The sequence below is a fragment of the Malaclemys terrapin genome, chromosome 12, assembly GCF_027887155.1.
Source record: "Malaclemys terrapin pileata isolate rMalTer1 chromosome 12, rMalTer1.hap1, whole genome shotgun sequence".
NCBI classification, from domain to species: Eukaryota; Metazoa; Chordata; order Testudines; family Emydidae; genus Malaclemys; species Malaclemys terrapin.
In genome coordinates this window covers 37,732,980-37,753,107 of record NC_071516.1, presented here as the reverse complement: position 1 = coordinate 37,753,107, position 20,128 = coordinate 37,732,980, and the positions used below count along the sequence as shown (strand labels likewise).

At 53.0% G+C, this 20,128-nt stretch overlaps 1 protein-coding gene and 1 long non-coding RNA gene across 8 annotated transcripts in view; both read left to right on the top strand.

Moving 5' to 3' along the window:
- Positions 1–992: 992 nt before the first annotated feature.
- Positions 993–20,128, top strand: part of LOC128845976 (cathepsin G-like) — a 171,759-nt gene continuing 152,623 nt past the window's right edge. The window contains exons 1-3 of the mRNA XM_054045072.1: positions 993–1,085; positions 3,294–3,458; positions 4,069–4,341. Of these exons, the coding sequence (XP_053901047.1) occupies positions 993–1,085; positions 3,294–3,458; positions 4,069–4,341 (531 nt within the window). The remainder of the gene's footprint in view (positions 1,086–3,293; positions 3,459–4,068; positions 4,342–20,128) is intronic.
- Positions 6,164–19,512, top strand: LOC128846328 (uncharacterized). Of its 7 annotated transcripts, XR_008446765.1 has the most exons (8): positions 6,309–6,457; positions 7,208–7,332; positions 8,449–8,515; positions 10,725–10,874; positions 11,346–11,492; positions 16,451–16,578; positions 17,833–17,929; positions 18,888–19,512. It is a non-coding gene; the product is annotated as an uncharacterized LOC128846328 (long non-coding RNA). The 7 variants fall into 7 exon arrangements; XR_008446759.1 differs by lacking the exon at positions 11,346–11,492; XR_008446763.1 differs by lacking the exons at positions 8,449–8,515; positions 11,346–11,492 and adding an exon at positions 7,739–7,854.

The window sequence follows — 20,128 nt, the reverse complement described above, 5'->3', positions numbered from 1 at the left end:
GACTGGAAGGGACCTTGTGAGGTCTTTTAGTCCAGTCCCTGCACTCAATGCAGAACTAAGTAGCAAATATAATCCCACTGTATAAATCCTTGATCTGTCCACACCTTGAATACTGCATGCAGTTTTAGTCACCCCGTCTCAAAAAATGGATTGGAAATGAAAAATATGCAGAGAAGGGCAACAAAAATGATTGTGGTATGGAACAGCTTTCATGAGGAGAGATTTTAAAAGACTGCAATAGTTCAGTTTAGGATGACTAGGGATGGAGATATTATAGAAGTCTATAAAATTGGACACTCAGATCAGCAACACCTGCTGTAGCTACCAGCAGGGTTCAGCCAGTGGGTGGGCTGGGGAGACAGGTCTAGAATGGACATACAAGGATCTACTTGGCTTTAGAGTGGCTGTGCATTGATCTAGAATGACTCTTCGTGTGGATATGGATAGATCTAGAATGGAACTGTCTCAATCAAAATGAATCTAGCCTGAATTTACATGTATTTAGTTGGACGTTCATACATCTAGAATGGCTCTGCAATGCGTGCAGGTGGTGACGCGTAGGTCTACATGTATCTGGTGGACTCATCCCGCCCCCTCATCCATTAGATATCCCAGCTGCACGACAGGGATCCAAAGTGAAACAGTGCAATGGGTGAGGTTGGACTTTATCAATAAGTGTTTGATAAAAGAGGGGAATATTCTTAATGACACGGGTTCGTGGAGAACAGGCCGTGTTTAGTGACCCTGCTGTCATCCTTGGGGGCCGGTAAGAGTCTGGTAAAGTCTGCGGCGGACTGAGAGATTGGTGATAAAGAACAGGGAGGATGTCTCACGGCTATGGACTGATCTGGGTGGCCTGGTGAGCTGGGCTCAATCAAACAGACATCTGAAACCAATCAAATGCAAGGTCAGACATCAAGGGATGTCGCTCACGCCAACTGGACTGGGGCTGTATCCTGAAGAGCAAGGACTCTGAAAGGGACTTAGGGGTCATGGTGGAAACTGACCAAGCATGTGCTCCCAGTGCGATGCAGGGGCTAAGCGGGCAGACGCCGTCTGTGGGAGTATACACCAGGGGATATCGAGTAGGAGCGGGGGGGCGGGAGGGGATGTCACCTCTGGACATGGCCTTGGTGAGACTGTACCGGGAGACTGTATCCAGCTCTGGTGTCCACCCCTCACTCAGGAAGTTGGCAAGTTGGAAGGAGCAACCAGAGGAAGTCAAGGTCTGGAGCCCCAACCTGGCGGGAAGAGCTCCAAGGGGATCGATCTCCTGAGGTGATCGGAGGCAAAGAGGGGACTCGGCCCCCATCTGTAGGAACCTCAGTGGGGAGGGGGTTTCTGAGTTCAGGGGGCTCTTCGACCTCGCTGGCTAAAGCAAGACGAGACCAGGTGGCCGGGAGCTTGAATCAGCAACAATCCAGTTGGAGCTAAGGTGCAAATCAAATCAAATCGAGTGGCCTGTGAATCTAGGTGCAGAAAAGCCCAAGGGCGTTTCTCACACTTATAGGAAGGGTGGGGAGCAGAGTTAGCCACATCTGCAGCCAAGCTGACTGGGCACCAGAGGAGGGAGGAAACCCCTCCCCGCTGATGTGGGCATGGCTGTGACTTCTCCCAGGGGCATTTCCACCCCTGGTCCATCCAGGTGGGGGTTTCCAGGAAACTGGGTACTGCCTTTGTGGTTGCCAGACCCTGCCCTCCCCTCCCAGGTCCATATAACCTCCAGGGCTGAGGCAGAGGCTCTGTGTCTGTCCCTAGATGGCTCTGAGGATGCAGCTCTTGATCCTGGTCCTGCTCCCTGTGGCCTTTCTCCTGCCCCCCGGGGCTCAGCGTGGTGAGTTGGTCCAAAGTGGGCTCGGGGGGGGTGGAGGAGCCCCAGGGAGGGGGAGCCCCCAGAGATCAGGGATGGATGAGTGCACAGGTCCAGGTGGGAATCCATAGATATATAGTGGGATGGGGATAGAGTGAGGGGCCGATCCAGGGGGAGGGGAGAACTGGGATGCTGAGGGCTGATCTGGAGAGAACGGAGAGGGAGGCCGGGTTGTCTGGGTCCACAGGCCGATCAGGGCTCCTGATTAGGGGTAGGGTTAGGGCTGGGGTCCTTGGTTACACTCTCCGACCTCACATTGTCTCAAAGCAGATGATTTTCACCGCTCCCCATCTCCCTGCCAGGGGAGATCATCGGGGGATGGGAAGCCTGGCCCCACTCCAGACCCTACATGGCCTATGTGCAGATAGCAACGTGGAGAGGGGTGAAAACATGTGGGGGGGTCCTGATTCGGGACGATGTGGTGCTGACGGCAGCTCATTGAAACGACAAGCAGTGGTAAGAAACCCACCCATCCCGAGTCCTCCAAACCCCACCCTTGGCCCTTGGGCTGGATTGGAGCCGGCAATGTGCAGGATGCCCAAAGACCCAAGGGAGGAATGAATCTTTATTGGGTGGGCTCTGACTCAGCTAGGTGGGACCGGGGGCCTAGATCTGGAAAAAGGGGTAAACAGTGAGGTGGTAAAATTTGCAGATGATACAAAACTACTCAAGATAGTTAAATCCCAGGCAGACTGCGAAGCGCTTCAAAGGGACCTCACAAATACAAAGTAATGCACATTGGAAATCATAATCCCAATTAGACATATAAAATTAGCTGTTACCACTCAAGAAAGAGATCTTGGAGTCATTGTGGATAGTTCTCTGAAAACATCCACTCAATGTGCAGCAGCAGTCAAAAACGTGAACAGGGAATCATTAAGAAAGCAATAGATAACAAGAAAGAAAATATCATATTCCCTCTATATAAATCCATGGTACGCCCACATCTTGAATACTGCGTGCAGATGTGGTTGCCCCATCTCAAAAAAGATATATTGGAATTGGAAAAGGGTCAGAAAAGGGCAACAAAAATGATTGGGGGTATGGAACGGCTTCTGTATGAGGAGAGATTAAAAAGACTGGGACTTTTCAGCTTGGAAAAGAGACAACTAAGGCACTATATGGAAGATAGGTCCATCAATGGCTATTAGCCAGGATGGGCAGGGATGGTGTCCCTAGCCTCTCTTTGCCAGAAGCTGTGAATGGGCGACAGGGGATGGATCATTTAATGATTACCTGTTCTGTTCATTCCCTCTGGCGTTGACCACTGTCAGAAGACAGCAAACTGGGCTAGATGGACCTTTGGTCTGACCCAGTATGTCTGCACTTATGTTCTTAAAATGTCGCAGCCCCCAAGAGCAGTATTCCTGAGTGAGACCCACCTGGGCCCGTCTATCACTGTGCATACGCCGCCGCCCCTAAGGACTCCTGCTTTCCCCTTAACTTTTCTAGCTACATCACTGTCAAGCTGGGAGTCCACAACCTTAGACTGTGGGAATGGCGCCAACAAGAAATTCCTGTGCATCGCCGGATCCCCCACCCGCAATATGACATGTACTCCTTTAACAATGATGTCATGCTGCTGCAGGTACCAGCAGGAGCGCCGCCAGCTTTTCTGCCGCCCTAGGCGGCGGAAGGTCCCGCCCCGAAATGCCGCCCCCACAGAAGCGGCGGAAGGTCCTGCCGCCGAAATACCGCTGCTGTCGCCGCCCCCCAAATTGTAGTGCCCTAGGCGACCGCCTAGGTCGCCTAATGGGTTGCGCTGGCCCTGGGTACCAGCCCCCCCATCACTCAGCCCCCTGTGACCATGCACTGCTGCAGGTATCACCCCCATCCCATCATCTCACCCCCAGTGACCCCACACTGCTGCAGGTACTGCCCCCATCCCCTCACCCCGCCCCCAGGGACCTCACCCTGCTGCAGGCACTGCCCCCATCCCATCACCCCACCCCCAGTGACCTCACCCTGCTGCAGGTACCGCCCCTATCCCATCACCCCGCCCCCAGGGACCTCACCCTGCTGCAGGTACCGCCCCTATCCCATCACCCCGCCCCCAGGGACCTCACCCTGCTGCAGGCACCGCCCCCATCCCATCACCCCACTCCCAGTGGTCACCTCCTGCTTTGCTTTCTTCTTGGATTGGCACATCCACGACTGACTTTCTCGCTGACCGCGAGCCTCGTGTCCTGTCTTTGTAGCTGGCGCACCGAGCCAGGCTCAACGAATGGGTGGGGCTCATCCCCTTGCCCAGCGCCTGGCAGGGCGTGCACCCTGGGGCCATGTGCAGTGTCGCCGGCTGGGACCGGACGAGCGCCCGCAGTGCAAAGGGCTCAGATGTGCTCCAGGAGGTGGACGTGGAGGTGCTGGAGGATTATGTGTGTCTGAGGAATCCTGACCAGATCTATCGTTACTATAACGCCTCCACTATGCTTTGTGCAGGGGATCCGAAACAGGGCAAAAGTTCCTTTAAGGTAATGCCCTGACATAGGGCCTGCTTTGCAAAGGGGCTGTGCTTCCCCCTCCCCCCCATCTCCCTGCCACCAGCTATTGCGCCGCTCAGGGGAGCCGTGGGCAGCACCCAACCATCATGAGCAACAAGGCAGGGGGCCTACAGGAGTTAGGACCAGGTTCAAATCCAGATCCTGTCGGCTCCCTTGGCACGCCCAACCAAACTCAGGCTAGGGAAGCAGGTGGTTTGTCTCTGAGCTGAACCCTGGGGCTGACCTGGCGGTTTGTAGCTCACTCCCATGTCGGCCGGTCGAGTGACTGTTCGGGGGATATCCTCATCCTCACCCTGCCAGCTGAGTCTTGTTGGAACTGCAACCTGTCCTGTCCGTGCTAGCGCTGTCCTGTGTTCGTTACCCCGGGCTGGCCGCCTCCCGTTCCAAACCCACCTGCTCCCAGTGCCGTCAAGGCCCCTGGGAGATCGTCAATGGGACGGGAACTCGGTGCCAGCACCTATAGCCTGTTTCCAGCATCCCCACCCCCCTGCACATCCGCATTCATTGCACTCAAGGCTTCGTTGCCCTGTCGTGAATAAACATAAATTTACAAAAAAAATGCTGGCCCTGGGACTGAAAATTCAACCTGAGCCTCAACCTCCAGAGCCGACAGTGGGTTGGCCCGGGCCCGGGAGGGAGTTCGCCCTGACAGGGGAAGGCTGGGACCCAGGACACCTGGGTTCAGTGCTTGCAGTGCAACAGGGAGCTGGTGGGTGCAAGGGGGAAACGCCTCCCCTCAGGGCAGGAGGAGCCTCGCTGGCTGGGACCGAGATGCAAAGGGAATTACCTGCACCGGACCTGGGGCTGGGATCCCCACGCCATGGACTGGCATGGCCTGCTCAGTGCTGCCCTGGGCACGGGAGCATGCGGGGCGGTCGGGAAGAAGAGGCTATGTCCAGACTGCACCTGCGCCCCAGCTGATTGTGGTTCACAGCCCCACAGGGGGTCCTGGTGGGAGGGGCGTGTTATAGGGCATTCCCCAGGATGCTGCAACCTCCTTGGGGGGCCGGGCTGGGATCACCACAGCTCACTGGGGGGGTTGGCTTCTGGGACAAACATGGGACAGGATTGACAGAGTCTCTTCTAGCCACAAAAAACCCAACTATCCCCATCTCCATCCATCAGTCCCCATCTTCATCCTCATCTATCTATGTACCTACCCCATCCAGCTATCCCCATCCTCATCTATCTATCCATCTCCATCCATCTACCGCATCTCCATCTATCCAGCTATTCCTATCTTCATCCTCATCTGTCTATCCATCCCCTATCCTAGCCTCATCCATCCATAGGCGGTGAGTTATATGGGTCCGTGGTGCCTGGGCATCAGGAACATTCCTGGCCCGGGGCCTGGCTCCAGCAATGTTTGAGGCTGGTCTCTCCCTCAGCCCCGCCTTCCGCCCCGGGCGCTCCCCTCCGCACGTCCCCCACCCACCACCGGCAGCGCAGTGGAGCTGAGCAGCTTCCTGCCTGCTTGTTCCATGTGGCTGCTGGCCCCTCCCTGCGGCCCCTGGGCAGGGTGGGTCTGTGTCCACGCGCGCTGCTCCCACGCCAAACGCCCTGCGGACAGTAGGAAGCTGCGAGGGCAGTGCCTCGGGGCATAGGCACCAACCTTCTCCAGCGCCGGTGGGTGCCCATGCCCCCCGCCCCTTTTCCGGCCCCTGGTCCCGCCCCAACTCCACCTCATCCCGCCCCTGGCCCCGCCCCCATTCCAACCCCATCCCTAAAGTCCCCGCCCTAACTCCGCCCCCTCCCTGCCTCTATTGGATCCCTTCCCCAAATCCCTGCCCCGGCCCCGCCTCTTCCCCCAGTGCGCCACGTTACCCCTTCTCCCTCCTCCCTCCCTGCGCTGGGAGGGAGGGGTAGAAGCAGGACACGGCATCACGCTCACGGAGGAGGCGGAGGCGGAGGTGAGCTGGAGCAGGGGGCGGGGCGGGGCCACGGGGAGCTGCTGGTGCGTGCTGAGCACCCACCAATTTTTTTTTCATCGGATGCTCCAGCCCCGGAGCACTCACGAAGTCAGCGCCTATGCCTGGGGGTAGCAGCACACAGAGGCCCCCCAGCCCACCCTGCCTAGGAGCCCCAGGTAAGTGCTGCACCGTCCCACTCCCTCCCAGAGCCTGCACCCCCACCCCTTTCCCACAGACTCTCTCCCACTCCCAAACCCCCTCCCAGAGCCTGCACCAGCACCCCCAGCCCAGAGCCTGCACCCAAGCTCCATCCCAGAGCCTGCACCCCTCACCCTCTCCTGCACCCCAGCCCAGAGCCTATACCCTAGACCTCCTCCCCCCACCCAAACTCCCTCCCAGAGCCCAACCCCTGCATCCATCTATCCCCATCCACATCTGTCTATCCATCCTCATCCCCATCTATCTAGCTCTCTCTCTAGCCTCATACACACCTCTATCCAATGATATCTCTGTTGTTCCCCCCTCCCTGTGTTATGTTATCTCTAGGGGGTGCCAGCTCCCATCTGGCCCCAGTGGGGTTGGGGGGTAGGGGGGCTGGCTGGCTCAGGGGAGCGGGGAATGGGACACGGGGCTTTTTCCCTATAGGGGCACCAGCCCCATTCTGCCCACAGGGCAGGGACTGGCTGGCTTGGCAGAGCTGATAATCAAAGACACTCTTTCACCCATGGGAGGGGGTCTGTGGGCAGTGGGGCTGTCACAGATGGGGGGATCCGGTCTCTCTGACCCGCATTGCTCCCCCAGCTCACACTCACCCCACAGGGCAGGGGATAGCTGAGAAGGACCAAGGAACTGAGACAGCTGAGCCCCCGCCAGGCCGGTGCAAACCACACCCTGAGGTTTCCTGCCCCCCACCCCTCTGCCCCCAGCAGGTCTGTACAACCTTTCAGGGCTGAGGGAGATGCACCGTCCCTGAGCTTGCACTGAGGATGCTGCTGTTCCTGCTCCCTGTGGCCTTTCTCCTGCAAGTCCTGCCCCCCCGGGGCTCAGGCTGGTGAGTCCCGGGGGATCGGGGTTGAGGGGTGGAGCAGATCAGCCTCGTAGGGAACAGAGTGTTCAGGCACTGGCCCAGCCTCAGCGGAGCGGCATGGGAGCTGGAGGAGACCTGGGTGGGATGCTTCTGTCCTCCAGCCCCATGGCCCCAGCCAGGGTCGTCTCCTCCTGCGCTGGCCCCAGATGCAGCATGGCCAAGTCCCATCCTTTGCCCCTGCTGCTCGACCAAGGAATAACTGCTGGCCCTGTGGTGGACCAGCTGGTGAAGTCCCAGCGGGTAACGGGGTGCTTTGCTAGTCCGGCGCAGCAATGGAGTGGCCAAGAAGGCTGGGCTCTGGGAGACAGGGGTGGCTTATGCCTTCACAACCATCGGCTGGGTGTGTGTGACAGGTGCCCCTCTATGTCAGTCCACAGCGACACGAGATCTTTTGCTCAAGCTGTAGCAGCTGATGGTTTAGCTGGGGAGGTCCCCAGGTCAACCCCCAGCAGATGAAAGCAGCTGCCCGGCGATGGAGAGATGGAGGTGGGTTGCCACATCACAGACCTGCCTCCGTTCCAGCCCTCGGAGACCCTCTCTGCTGACTTAGCTATAAAACGGGGAGGGGGTGCATGGGACTGAAAACAACAGCTGGCAGAAAGATGTGAATTTGGGGTCTGCTCTTCCCCAGCCCTCCCCATAAGGAGTCACCCTTTGAGATGATTTCCCAGACCTTGATCAATGAGAGCAGAGGGCTCTGGCACTGGGTTGGTAACAGTGTCACTGCTACGGGCAGCAGGAGTGGCTTGGAAAGTTATCTCTGGAAAGAGATGACACAGGCAAATGCCACCGCCATTGTGTGAGGGATATGATTTGTAGAGTCATTGCTTGTCTGGCCAGAAGGTCCATGTGATCATTTTGTCTGGCCTCCGGTAGGAACCAGGCCAGAGACCAGCTCTCGTAAATTCCTGGCTGAGCTAGCACAGCTCTGTTAGAAAATCAGGCCTGCTTGATTTACAAATCGCCAGCAATGGAAAATCCACCATGACCCTTGGTAATTTGTTCCAACGGTTAATTACTCTAATGGTTAAAAATTTGCAGCTTATTCCCAGTCTGAATTTGTTTAACTTCAACTTCCAGCCATTGGGTCAGGCCAGACGGTTCCTCGGCTGGATTCTCTACCCATTATTAACTATTTGTTCCCCAGGTAGGTACTTAGAGACTGTGTTAAGCTAAATAGATCGAGCTCCTTGAGACTAGCATGACAAGGCAGGTTTTCTAATCATCTAATCATTCTTGTGGCTTTTCTCTGACCCCTCTCCAATTTACCAACATCCTTCTTGAATTGTGGGCACCAGAACTGGGCACAGAATTCCAGCAGCAGTTGCACCAATACCAACTTCCAAGTGAAAATAACCCCTCGACTCCTATTGGAGATTCCTGTTTCTGCACCCCAGGATCATGTTAGCTATTTTGGCCGCAGCACCGCACTGGGAGCTCAGGGTCAGCTGACTCTCCACTGTGATCCCAAGTGTTTTTCTGAGTCACTGCCAGGGCCGGCTCCAAGCACCAGCTTCTCAAGCAGGTGCTTGGGGCAGCCGCTCTGGAGAGGGGCGGTACGTCCAGCTATTCGGCGGCAATTCGGCGGACAGTCCCTCACTCCGGCTCGGAGCGAAGGATCTCCCGCCAAATTGCCGCCGCAGATTGCGATCGCGGCTTTTTTTGTTTTTTTTTGACTGCTTGGGGCGGCAAAAACCCTGGAGCCGGCCCTGGTCACTGCGTCCCAGGATCACACTTTTAATCAAACTTAAACAATAGAATCCGAATTAAAATTTATTAAATATTTTTGATGTTTTCCTACATTTTCAAATATATTGATTTCAATTAAAACACACAATACAAAGTGTACAGCGCTCACTTTATATTATTTTGATTACAAATATTTTCAGTGTAAAAATGATAAACAAAAGAAACAGTATCTTTCAGTTCACCTCAGACAAGTACTGTAGTGCAATCTCTTTATCATGAAAGTGCAATTTACAAATGTAGATTTTTTTTGTTACATAACTGCACTCAAAAACAAAACAATGTAAAACTTTAGAGCCTACAAGTCCACTCAGTCCTACTTCTTGGTCAGCCAATCGCTAAGAGAAACAAGTTTGTTTACATTTATGGGAGATAATGCTGCCCCTTCTTATATACAATGTCACCAGAAAGTGAGAATAGGCGTTTGCATGGCACTTCTGTAGCCGGCATTGCAAGGTATATACGTGCCAGTTATGCTAAACATTCATATGCCCCTTCATGCTTTGGACACCATTCCAGAGGACATGCTTCTATGCTGATGACGCTTGTTAAAAAAAAGATGTTAATTAAATTTGTGACTGAACTCCTTGGGGGAGAATTGTATGTCCTCTGCTCTGTTTCACCCGCATTCTGCCATATATTTCATGTTATAGCAGTCTCAGACGATGACCCATCACATGCTGTTCATTTTAAGAACACTTTTACTGCAAGGTACTAATATGAGATTTCTAAAGATAACTACAGCACTCGACCCAAGGTTTAAGAATCTGAAGTGCCTTCCAAAATGTGAGAGGGATGAGGTGTGGAGCATGCTTTCAGAAGTCTTAAAAGAGCAACACTCTGATGCAGAAACTACAGAACCCAAACCACCAAAAAAGAAAATCAACCTTCTGCTGGTGGCATCTTACTCAGGTTATGAAAAGGAACATACGTCGGCCCGCTCTGCTTTGGATCGTTATCGAGCAGAACCCATCATCAGCATGGACACATGTCCCCTGGAATGGTGGTAGAAGCTTGAAAAGACATATGAATCTTTAGTGCATCTGGCACATAAATATCTTATGATGCCGGCTACAACAGTGCCATGAGAATGCCTGTTCTCACTTTCAGGTGATATTGTAAACAAGAAGCGGGCAGCATTATCTCCTGCAAATGTAAACAAACTTGTTTGTCTGAGCGACTGGCCAAACAAGAAGTAGGACTGAGTGGACTTGTAGGCTCTAAAGTTTTACATTGTTTTATTGTTAAGTGCAATTATTTTTTGTACATAATTCTACATTTGTAAGTTCAACTTTCATGATAAAGAAATTGCACTACAGGACTTGTATTAGATGAATTGAAAAATACTATTTCTTCCGTTTTTACTGTGCACATATTTGTAATAAAAAATAAATATAAAGTGAGCATTGTACACTTTGTATTCTGTGTGATAAATGAAATTGATATATTTGAAAATGTAGAAAACATCCAAAAATATTTGAATAAATGGTATTCCATAATTCTTTAACAGTGCGATTAATCGTGACTAATATTTTAAATTGCGTGATTAATCGAGATTTTTTTTAATTGATTGACAGCCCTAATTTTAACCCATCCTGTCTCTCTGCCAGGGGGGATCATTGGGGAACAGGAAGCTGTGCCCCACTCCAGACCCTACATGGCCTTTCTGAAGATAAAAAAAAGGTTTGAACCTGTGAATACCTGCGGCGGGTTCCTGATCTGGGAGGACGTGGTGGTGATGGCAGCTCACTGAAGTGGAGGTAAGGACACACACACCCCTCCCCCGTTCACCAAGGGATCGGCTCAACCTCTACAGAGTCACTCTTGGGGCCTCAATTCTTGGTGACGATGCTGCTCCAGCCAGCCGCTCCAGTGCCATCACAAAGCCATGGATAAGATGGATCCCATGCACTGGGGAATACCACAGCCATGGGGATACCAGGCAGCCTGGCACCCCCTAGAGGGGAAAGGCTCTGTGTCCCATTCCCTGCCCCCCCAGCCACCCAGTACCCTCAAGGTCCCCCAGATGCTATGTGTCATGCACTATGGCATTATTCAGAAAGGGAGTTCAGGGCCGGTCATTCCCAAAGTGGTCGGAGTCCGGAAGTCCTGCCCCCCCTCCCTGTGACTGCAGCACCGAGATGGGGAGATGGGAGGGGCTCCAAGGGGCGATCCGGCTCTCGGGGTGTTCTCAGCACTGACACCTGGCTGGTCTCCATATGTTCATGTAGCAGACACCATAGTGCTGGGGGCCCACAACATTTGGAAGAGAGAATCAAGCAGGCAAAAAATTGGAGTGAGGCTCTGGATCTGCCACCCCAAATATAATAAAATGACACAATAAAATGACACAAAAGAATGACATCATGCTGCTGCAGGTACTGCCCCCATCCCATCACCCTGCCCCGAGTGACCTCACACTGCTGCAGGCACAGCCCCATCCCATCACCCCACCCCCAGTGACCTCACACTTCTTCAGGTACCGCCCCCATCCCATCACCCCGCCCCCAGTGACCTCACACTGCTTCGGGCACTGCCCCCATCCTATCACCCCGCCCCCAGTGACCTCACACTGCTACTGGTACCGCCCCCATCCCATCACCTGACCCCTCTGCACTGGCCCTGGGGCTCTGAGCCTGGTCACTGGACACGAAGGGGTTAACCAGGGGCTGTATCAATGTCCCGGGAATGGGGCGCGGGCCCTTTAAATCCAAGCCGCACTCCTCTCCCTCCTCCTTTCCCGGCCTAGAAAGCTGCGCATGCGTGTCCCCAGCCTCGCCCGGCACCTCCAATGCCGACTTCGCCCAGGAGCTGGGCTCGGCCCTGGGGCGCCCGGCCCTACTGCCCCTGCCCGGTTGGGCTGGGGCGGGCCATCATGCTGCTGGAGGGCCAGCGGGTGGCGGCAAAACGCGCACTGGAGAGCGGCTACTACTTCGTGTACCCCGACCTGCCTCTGCCCTGCGGGACATCGTGTCCTGAGCGGCTGATCCCAGTGCCCTGGGGACTCCCTGTTCTGGGGGATCACCCCACTCGGAGCTTCCCCAAGAGACCCCTAATCTCCGGCTCCCCCGGCCCAGCTCTGAGCCTCCTGGCTGTCTTAGCCTGAACTTTGTGGGGTCCCTCATGAGCCCGCCCCAGTGTCCCCCCAAAACTCCCCAGCCTCTTGCTGTGGGTCACCCTGTTCTTAGCCTCCCCAGCCCCCTTCTCTGAGTGGGGATGCTCCCTTCTGAGCCCCTCCAGAAATCCTCCCTCCTCCGCCCTTCTCGGGGGGGCTGCCCCACCATGACTCCTCCTGCCCCACCCCCATCCATGCTGCGCTGACAGTGTGTTCAGGCGGTTTCCAAGCTCCTGGCCCTTTATGGAGCTGGGGTTCTGCAGCAAAGGCTGCTGGGAATTGTAGTTTTTGGCTGCACTGCGGCCTGCTCTCCCCCACCCCCACCCCCATACAGCCTTGTCCAGTTAGCAATAAACTGCTGGTGGGTCAATCAATTGGAGGGCGGGGGGCGGGGGGTCGCTTGGTCAATGGTGGTGCTAGGGCTGAGGGGAAATTGTGTGTGTGTGTCGGAGGGGGGATTCAGAGGCTGCACTATCCTCATACAGTCAGTGCTGCCCTCAGTGCCTGTTGCTCCCAATACAGTGGGAGAGACCAGGCAGGAAATGGGAGCCAGGTGTCCGTGAGGATAGTGCAGGGGGGTCTGACAGGTTGTAGGATGGGGTGGGGGAAGGGGAGCCAGGTGTCTGGGATGGTCATGCAGGGCGCTTATGCTGAGGGAGCTCTGCAGATCCCAGCACAAAGATGGGAACGGGACCCAGGCGTCCAAGAGGGCAGTGCAGGGCCTTCACCACTAGGGGGTCCCCCAGTTCCTAGAGGAGGGATGGGGAAGGTGCCCGGGAACAACCAGGGGGCTCATGTACAAGCTGAGAGGGCTGAATCAAGTGCAACCTAGGGCTGGCTGGGCTCTGGGGACAATAGAGTAGCTCCCTGGCCTGGAGTGTGGGTCTGGGTCCCCCAGGGTGGGGCTCTATAGGTTATTCCTGTGTTGGCATAACTGCCTCCATGCAAGCAGTTGTACCGGTATAATTGTGTAGGTGAAATCATGTCTCTGACCCAAATAGTTATACTGCTACTGAATCCGGCTGTAGTTCTGGCCTTTATTTTACACCTCAGAAAACAGTGAAGAAGGAGTCCCTGAATGCTGCCCCTGTAAAATACAACTGTTGATCTGTTGCTTTAGAAAACGTTGGCTGACACATCTTTGAACTGTCCCGTGGGGTCTCTCACAATCCCTTGTGTGTTTCATTTCACTTCTCCTGATGGACATTTCTGCTGGCATCATTGTTTTGTGGAAAATTTATATTCCACAAATCCCCATTTTCCAGCAGGAAACCCTGGTTCAAATGTTTCCTCATAAATGATCTGGGAAAGGGGGTAAACAGGGAGGTGGCAAAGTGTTAAGATGATACAAAATTACAAGGGTAATTAAGTCCAAAGTAGACTGCGAAGAATTGCAAAGGGATCTCACAAAATTGGATGACTGGGCAGGAAAATGGCAGATGAAATTCAATGTGGATAAATGCAAAGTAATGCACATTGGAAAACATAATCCCAACTATACGTATAAAATGATGGGGTGTAAATTAGCTGTTACCACTCAAGAAAGAGATCTTGGAGTTATTGTGGATAGTTCTCTGAAATCATCCACTCAATGTGCAGGAGCAGTCAAGAAAGCAAACAGAATGTTGGGAATCATTAAGAAATGGATAGATAGACAGAAAGTATGATAATCATAGAAGTATATGACGGGAAGGGACCTTGGGAGGTCTTTTATTCCAATCCCTGCACTCAAGGCAGAACTAAGTAGTAAGTATAATCTCACTGTATAAATCCATTATACACCCACACCTTGAATACTGCGTGCAGTTCTAGTCACCCCTTTTCAAAAAATGGATGGGAAATGAAAAAGGTGCAGATAAGGTAAACAAAAATGATTAGGGGTATGGAACAGATTTCATGAGTGATTTTAAAAGACTGCAATTGTTCAGTTTAGGATAACTAGGGGTGGAGATATGATAGAAGTCTATAAAATTGGGAATAAGTGAATAAGGAAGTGGTATTTACCCCTTCCCATAACACAAGTGTAATACAAAGAGAGAGCCTGAAGCATGGGGCCTGGTACAAGGCCAAGTCAGGCCCTGTTATGAAGCAGAGGCTTTCTTGCAGGAACAGGAACATGGCAAGAACAGAGCTGGCATTGCAAAAACACACACACTCCTAGGTATTCATGTAAACACATTCCAGATGGGTGGTACCGGAACACCCCGATACAAAGTTAAGGTGTAAACACACGTCCCAAAAATGATACAGGGACACACTGACCCCTCTTAAGGTGATTCTGACAGGGTGATGGATAGAGATGTTTTGATAAAACCAACAGGTACAAGGAAAAGGGTGGTGTGACATTCTCCTCTGGTGTTGTCTGGACTGGTGATCTGCTAGCCCACTCTAACCTTGCCTCTGGGAACCAGCCTTACCCTGCTCTGCTGTGAGAACCCCGACTCCTGGGCTGTTCACGCACAGCCTCTGGCATGTAAGCTGCTCCCAGCTACTTGCAAGCGAATGACACTACCCAATATCTTTGGTCCCAGACACAACCCTGGGAACCTCTGTCTTGCAGTGTCCAGTTATGCCCACTGGATGCTGCAAGCTTATATAAGTTCATCAATTTAACAAAGAAATTGATATGTACCAGGCTTGTTATCCCAAGGGGAGCCTCTGACACGCTTCAAACCATTCAGGTAGAATAAAGAAACAAATTTATTAACTATAAAGATAGATCTTAAGTGATTATAAGTCAAAGCATAACAAGTCAGATTTGGTCAAATGAAATAAAAGCAAAACACATTCTAAGATGATCTTAATACTTTCAATGTCCTTACAAACTTAGATGCTTCTCATCACAGGCTAGCTGGTTACTTTTCAGTCAGGCTCTCCCCTTTGATCAGCATTTCAGTCGCTTGGTGGTGGTAGTGTCTGTAGATGTAGAGAGAGAGACAGGATGGCAAATGTCTCTCCCTTTTATCGTGTCCTTTCTTACCTCATGGCTTTGCCCTGCCCCCCACCTCCCACCCCCCTTCAGAGTTAGGTGAGCATTACTGAGTCTTTCCAAGCAACGTTGATCTATTTCCATGGTGTGGCCTCATGAAGGTGAGTCATCGCATTGTAGCTCCCTTGCTGGACAATAGCTGTTGATGGGTTGGCTACTTTCCTTGCTGTTGCCTCTGGGGAGCTGATATCTGGCTGATTCCCCAATTTACCACATATTTTAGTGACCACCATACAACAGAATTCTCATAACTTCATATGTGTTAATGATAAACATATACGGCTAGAGAAATGACTTTCAGCAGATCATAAACTTTCCCCTGATACCTTGCAAGGTGTGTTTTATATGTGAGATCACGATTATATGAAAATGAAGATTATGGGGGTTACAATACAAGAGGGGTCGAAGAGGGGGTGTCTGTCCAGCCGAGGGGGGAACAGAAAGTCCCACTGCTCACTGAGCTGGTCTACTGTAACACAGATGCATGTATTAGTGTACTACAAGGCACTGATACAGTGCTTTTTCGGCAATAAACCTGGCCGGACGCCTTTGCCACTGCACCGAGTCTGTGGTCTACTTGGGCAGTTTGATCGGAGGCTGCTGTACGGGCTACCTGGGCAGAGCCCATGCAGTGTGCAGAGAGAACAGACACATAGCCAGTAACTGACAACAACAAGAACTAGGGGTCACCCAATGAAATTAATAGGCAGTAGGTTTAAAACAAACAAAAGGGAGTATTTCTTCACACAATGCACAGTCAACCTGTGGAACTCTTTGCCAGAGGATGTTGTGAAGGCCGAGAATATAACAGGGTTCAAAAAAGAATTATTTAAGTTCATGGAGGATAGGTCCATCAATGACTATTAGCCAAGATGGTCAAGGATGCAGCCCCACGCTCTGGGTGTCCCTAGCCTCTGTTTGCCGGAAGCTGGGAATGGGCGACAGGGGATGGGTCACTCGATAATTGCCGTGTTCTGTTGATTCCCTCTGGGGTACCTGGCACTGGCCACCGTCGGAAGACAGGATACTGGGCTACATGGACCTTTGGTGGGACCCCATATGACTGTTATATTCTTACCCCCGTCCCCATCAAGGCACTAGTTTCAAATGAACGGGGAACTAGGAGGCCACATTTCCCTGGTGCCTCTGACAGTCTGGACCTGAAAACAATGGAACGTTGTCTTTTCACTTAAACTGAAAATAACTGAACTCCTGTCCCCCTTCCCCCAAAGGTCGCTGGTGTGAACCCCTGAGGACAGCATTTGGGATGCAGGGAGATAAAGTGATGGGGAAAGATCATGCTTTGGAAAGCCACATGGCAACAGCTGTGTAACATCTGAAGCCCAGCACAACTGGCTTGGTATTTCCAATTTTTGGTGCCTGAGTTATTGGAAGTCTTCCCCTCTAGGGGACGCTGGCTCTGATCTGGCCCCCGGGCAGGGGTTGGCTGGCTGAGGGGAGCAGGGAGTGGGACAAAGGGCCTTTCTCCTCTGGGGGCACTGGCTCCCATCTGGCCCCAGGGTGGGTACTGGCTGGCTTGGGGGGGCGGGGAATGGGATACCGGGCCTTTCCTCTCTAGGGGGAGCGATCTCCCCTCTGGCTCCAGGGCAGGAGGCTGTCTGGCTCGGGGGTGGGGAATGGGACACGGGACCTGTTCCCTCTAGGAGGTGCCGGCTCCCATCCTGCCCCAGGGCAGGGACTGGCTGGTTCAGGGGGGTGGGAAATGGGACACAGGGCTTTTCCCCTCAAAGGAGCGCTGGCTCTGATCCAGCCCCAGGGCAGAGGGCTGGCTGGCTCAGGGGGCTGAGAATGGGACATGGGGCCTTTCCCCTCTAGGGTAGCTCGGTGCTGCTGTCACTATTCTAAGGGATAAATTCTGCCCTCCCCTAGCTCTCCTGTTGATGTGAGCTGTGGGCAACACTAATCAGTGCCTGGTGAGACAAAATGCCCTGATCCCATGTGTGTGATAGAGGGTGTGTGTGGCTCTGATCTCCAGATACCAGTCGCTCCCCTGAACAGTGTGTATGTGATGCCCAGGGTGTCTCTGACCCTCTCCTCCCCCAATCACATGGTCAGAGACAGACACCTCCACTGCTCCTACTGGCTCCACTGGGTTTATCAGCCCTTTCCCCGGGGGTGGGGAGACTGGGTGTCCCAAACCCTAAGCCTCCCACACCAGGATTCAAACACAGAGAGCAAGGAGCATTACTGGTCCAGCCATTCCTGCAACCTGCCTCCCCCAAAAGTCAATCCCGGATGCTCCGAGCCAATCCCCTCCTAGGCCTGGTCTACACTACGAGTTTAGGTCGAATTTAGCAGCGTTAAATCAAATTAAGCCTGGACACGTTCACACGATGAAGCCCTTTTTTTCGACTTAAAGGGCCCTTTAAACCGGTTTCTTTACTCCATCTCCGACGAGGGGATTAGCGCTAAAATCGGCCTTTGCGGGTCAGAATTGGGGTAGTGTGGACGGAATACGACGTTATTAGCCTCCAGGAGCTAACCCACAGTGCTTCATTGTGACCGCTCTGGACAGCGCTCTTAACTCAGATGCACTGACGAGGTAGACAGGAAAAGCCCTGCGAACTTTTGAATTTCATTTCCTGTTTCCCAGCGTGGAGAGCACAGGTGACCACGCAGAACTCATCAGCACAGGTAACCATGATGGTAACCAGGATTGCAAAAGAGCTCCAGCATGGACCGAACGGGAGGTACGGGATCTGCTCACCATATGGGGAGACGAATCAGTGCTAGCTGAACTCCGTAGCAGTAAACGAAATGGCAAAATATTAGAAAAGGTCTCAAAGGCCATGAAGGATGGAGGCCATAACAGGGACGCACAGCAGTGCTGCGTGAAAATTAAGGAGCTAAGGCAAGCCTACCACAAAGCCAGAGAGGCAAACGGAAGGTCCGGGGCAGAGCCGCAAACATGCCGCTTCTACGCGGAGCTGCATGCGATGCTAGGGGGTGCAGCCACCACTACCCCAACCAGGCCAGTAGCACGTAGTCTGGAATCATTGCATAACAAAGCATGGCAGCGTATGGTCCCGGTGTTTGCTGGCATGCAGACAACATCCATTCCTTATCTCTCTTTGTTATCCTCAGGAGAGTGATATCATTCACGGTCACCTGGTTGAAATGGGGTGATTTTATTAAGAGGACATTCAGAGGTGCCCGTTCCTGCTCGGCTGAACAGAAATGTTCCCCGCTGTTAGCCACGCAGTAGGGGGGAGGAGTGAAGTGATCATCCCAGAGAATTGGGGGGGGGGGTGTGGGAGGGTATTTGGGTTTGTGCTGCATGTTAACCCGGAAACCGCAGCCCCTCCTTTTACATTGCAAACCCATTTTAAATGGCCAACCCAACGGGTGCTTGGTATGGGAAATGAAGGCGCTACTGTTTGAAACCATTCCCACATGTTAAGAAGGTTAAAAAAGCCAAAAGACCGTGGCTTACCATGGCTGCCTGCGAGCTGAAATCTGTTGCCTGGCACTGCGTGAGTGATCTCTCACACCAAACCGGCAGGCCCTCAATATAAGAGGAAAAATGCGACCTTGTAACGAAAGCACATGTGCTGTGTAATGTGAACAGCAAAATGTAACGTGAAAGAGTGTATCCATTGTTCTCTAAAATGTGTCTTTTTTAACCACCTCTTCCGTCTCCTCCACCAGCTGCAAATGTTTCTCCTTTGCAGAGGCTAGTGAAGATTAGAAGGAGAAAATGGTGGACTCAGGATGATATGTTCTCGGAGCTCCAGATGTCCTCCCGTGCTGACAGAGCACAGCAGAATGCGTGGAGGCAGTCAATGTCAGACTACAGAAAAGCACAATATGAACGAGAGGAGAGGTGGCAGGCAGAATCGTGGGCTGAACAGAGCAAGTGGCGGGCTGAAGATGATAGGTGGCATCAGCTTGCAGACAGAAGGCAAGAGTCGATGCTCCGGCTGCTGGAGCATCAAACTGATATGCTCCAGCGTATGGTTGAGCTGCAGGAAAGGCAGCAGGAGCAGAGACTGCTGCTACAGCCCCTGTGTAACCAACAGCTCTCCTCCCCAAGTTCCATAGCCTCCTCACCCAGACGCCCAAGAACACGGTGGGGGGCCCTCCGGCCACCCAGTCACTCCACCCCAGATGATTGCCCGAGCATCAGAAGGCTGGCCTTCAATAAGAGTTAAAGTTTTAAACTGCAGCGTGTCCTTTTCCTTCCCTCCTCCCCCACCCATCCCGGGCTACCTTGGCAATTATCCCCCTAGTTGTATGATGAATTAATAAAGAATGCATGAATGAGAAGTAACAATGACTCTATTGCCTCTGCAAGCGGTGCTCGAAGGGGGGAGGGGAGGGTGGGGTGGTTGGTTTACAGGGAAGTAGAGTGAACCGGGGGGGGGGGGGCGGAGGGCTCATCAAGGAGAAACAAACAGAAGTTTCACACCGTAGCCTGGCCAGTCACAAAACTCGTTTTCAAAGCTTCTCTGATGCGCACCGAGCCCTGCTGTGCTCTTCTGACCACCCTGGTGTCTGGCTGCGCGTAATCAGCGGCCAGGCAATTTGCCTCAACCTCCCACCTCGCCATAAATGTCTGCCTCTTACTCTCACAGATATTGTGGAGCGCACAGCAAGCAGCAATAACAATGGGAATATTTTTTTCGCTGAGGTCTGAGCGAGTCAGTAAGCTGCGCCAGCGTGCTTTTAAACGTCCAAATGCACATTCCACCACCATTCGGCACTTACTCAGCCTGTAGTTGAACAGGTCCTGACTACTGTCCAGGCTGCCTGTGTACGGCTTCATGAGCCATGGCGTTAAGGGGTAGGCTGGGTCCCAAGGATCATGAGAGGCATTTCAACATCCCCAACGGTTATTTTCTGGTCCGGGAAGAAAGTCCCTTCCTCCAGCTTTCGAAACAGACCAGAGT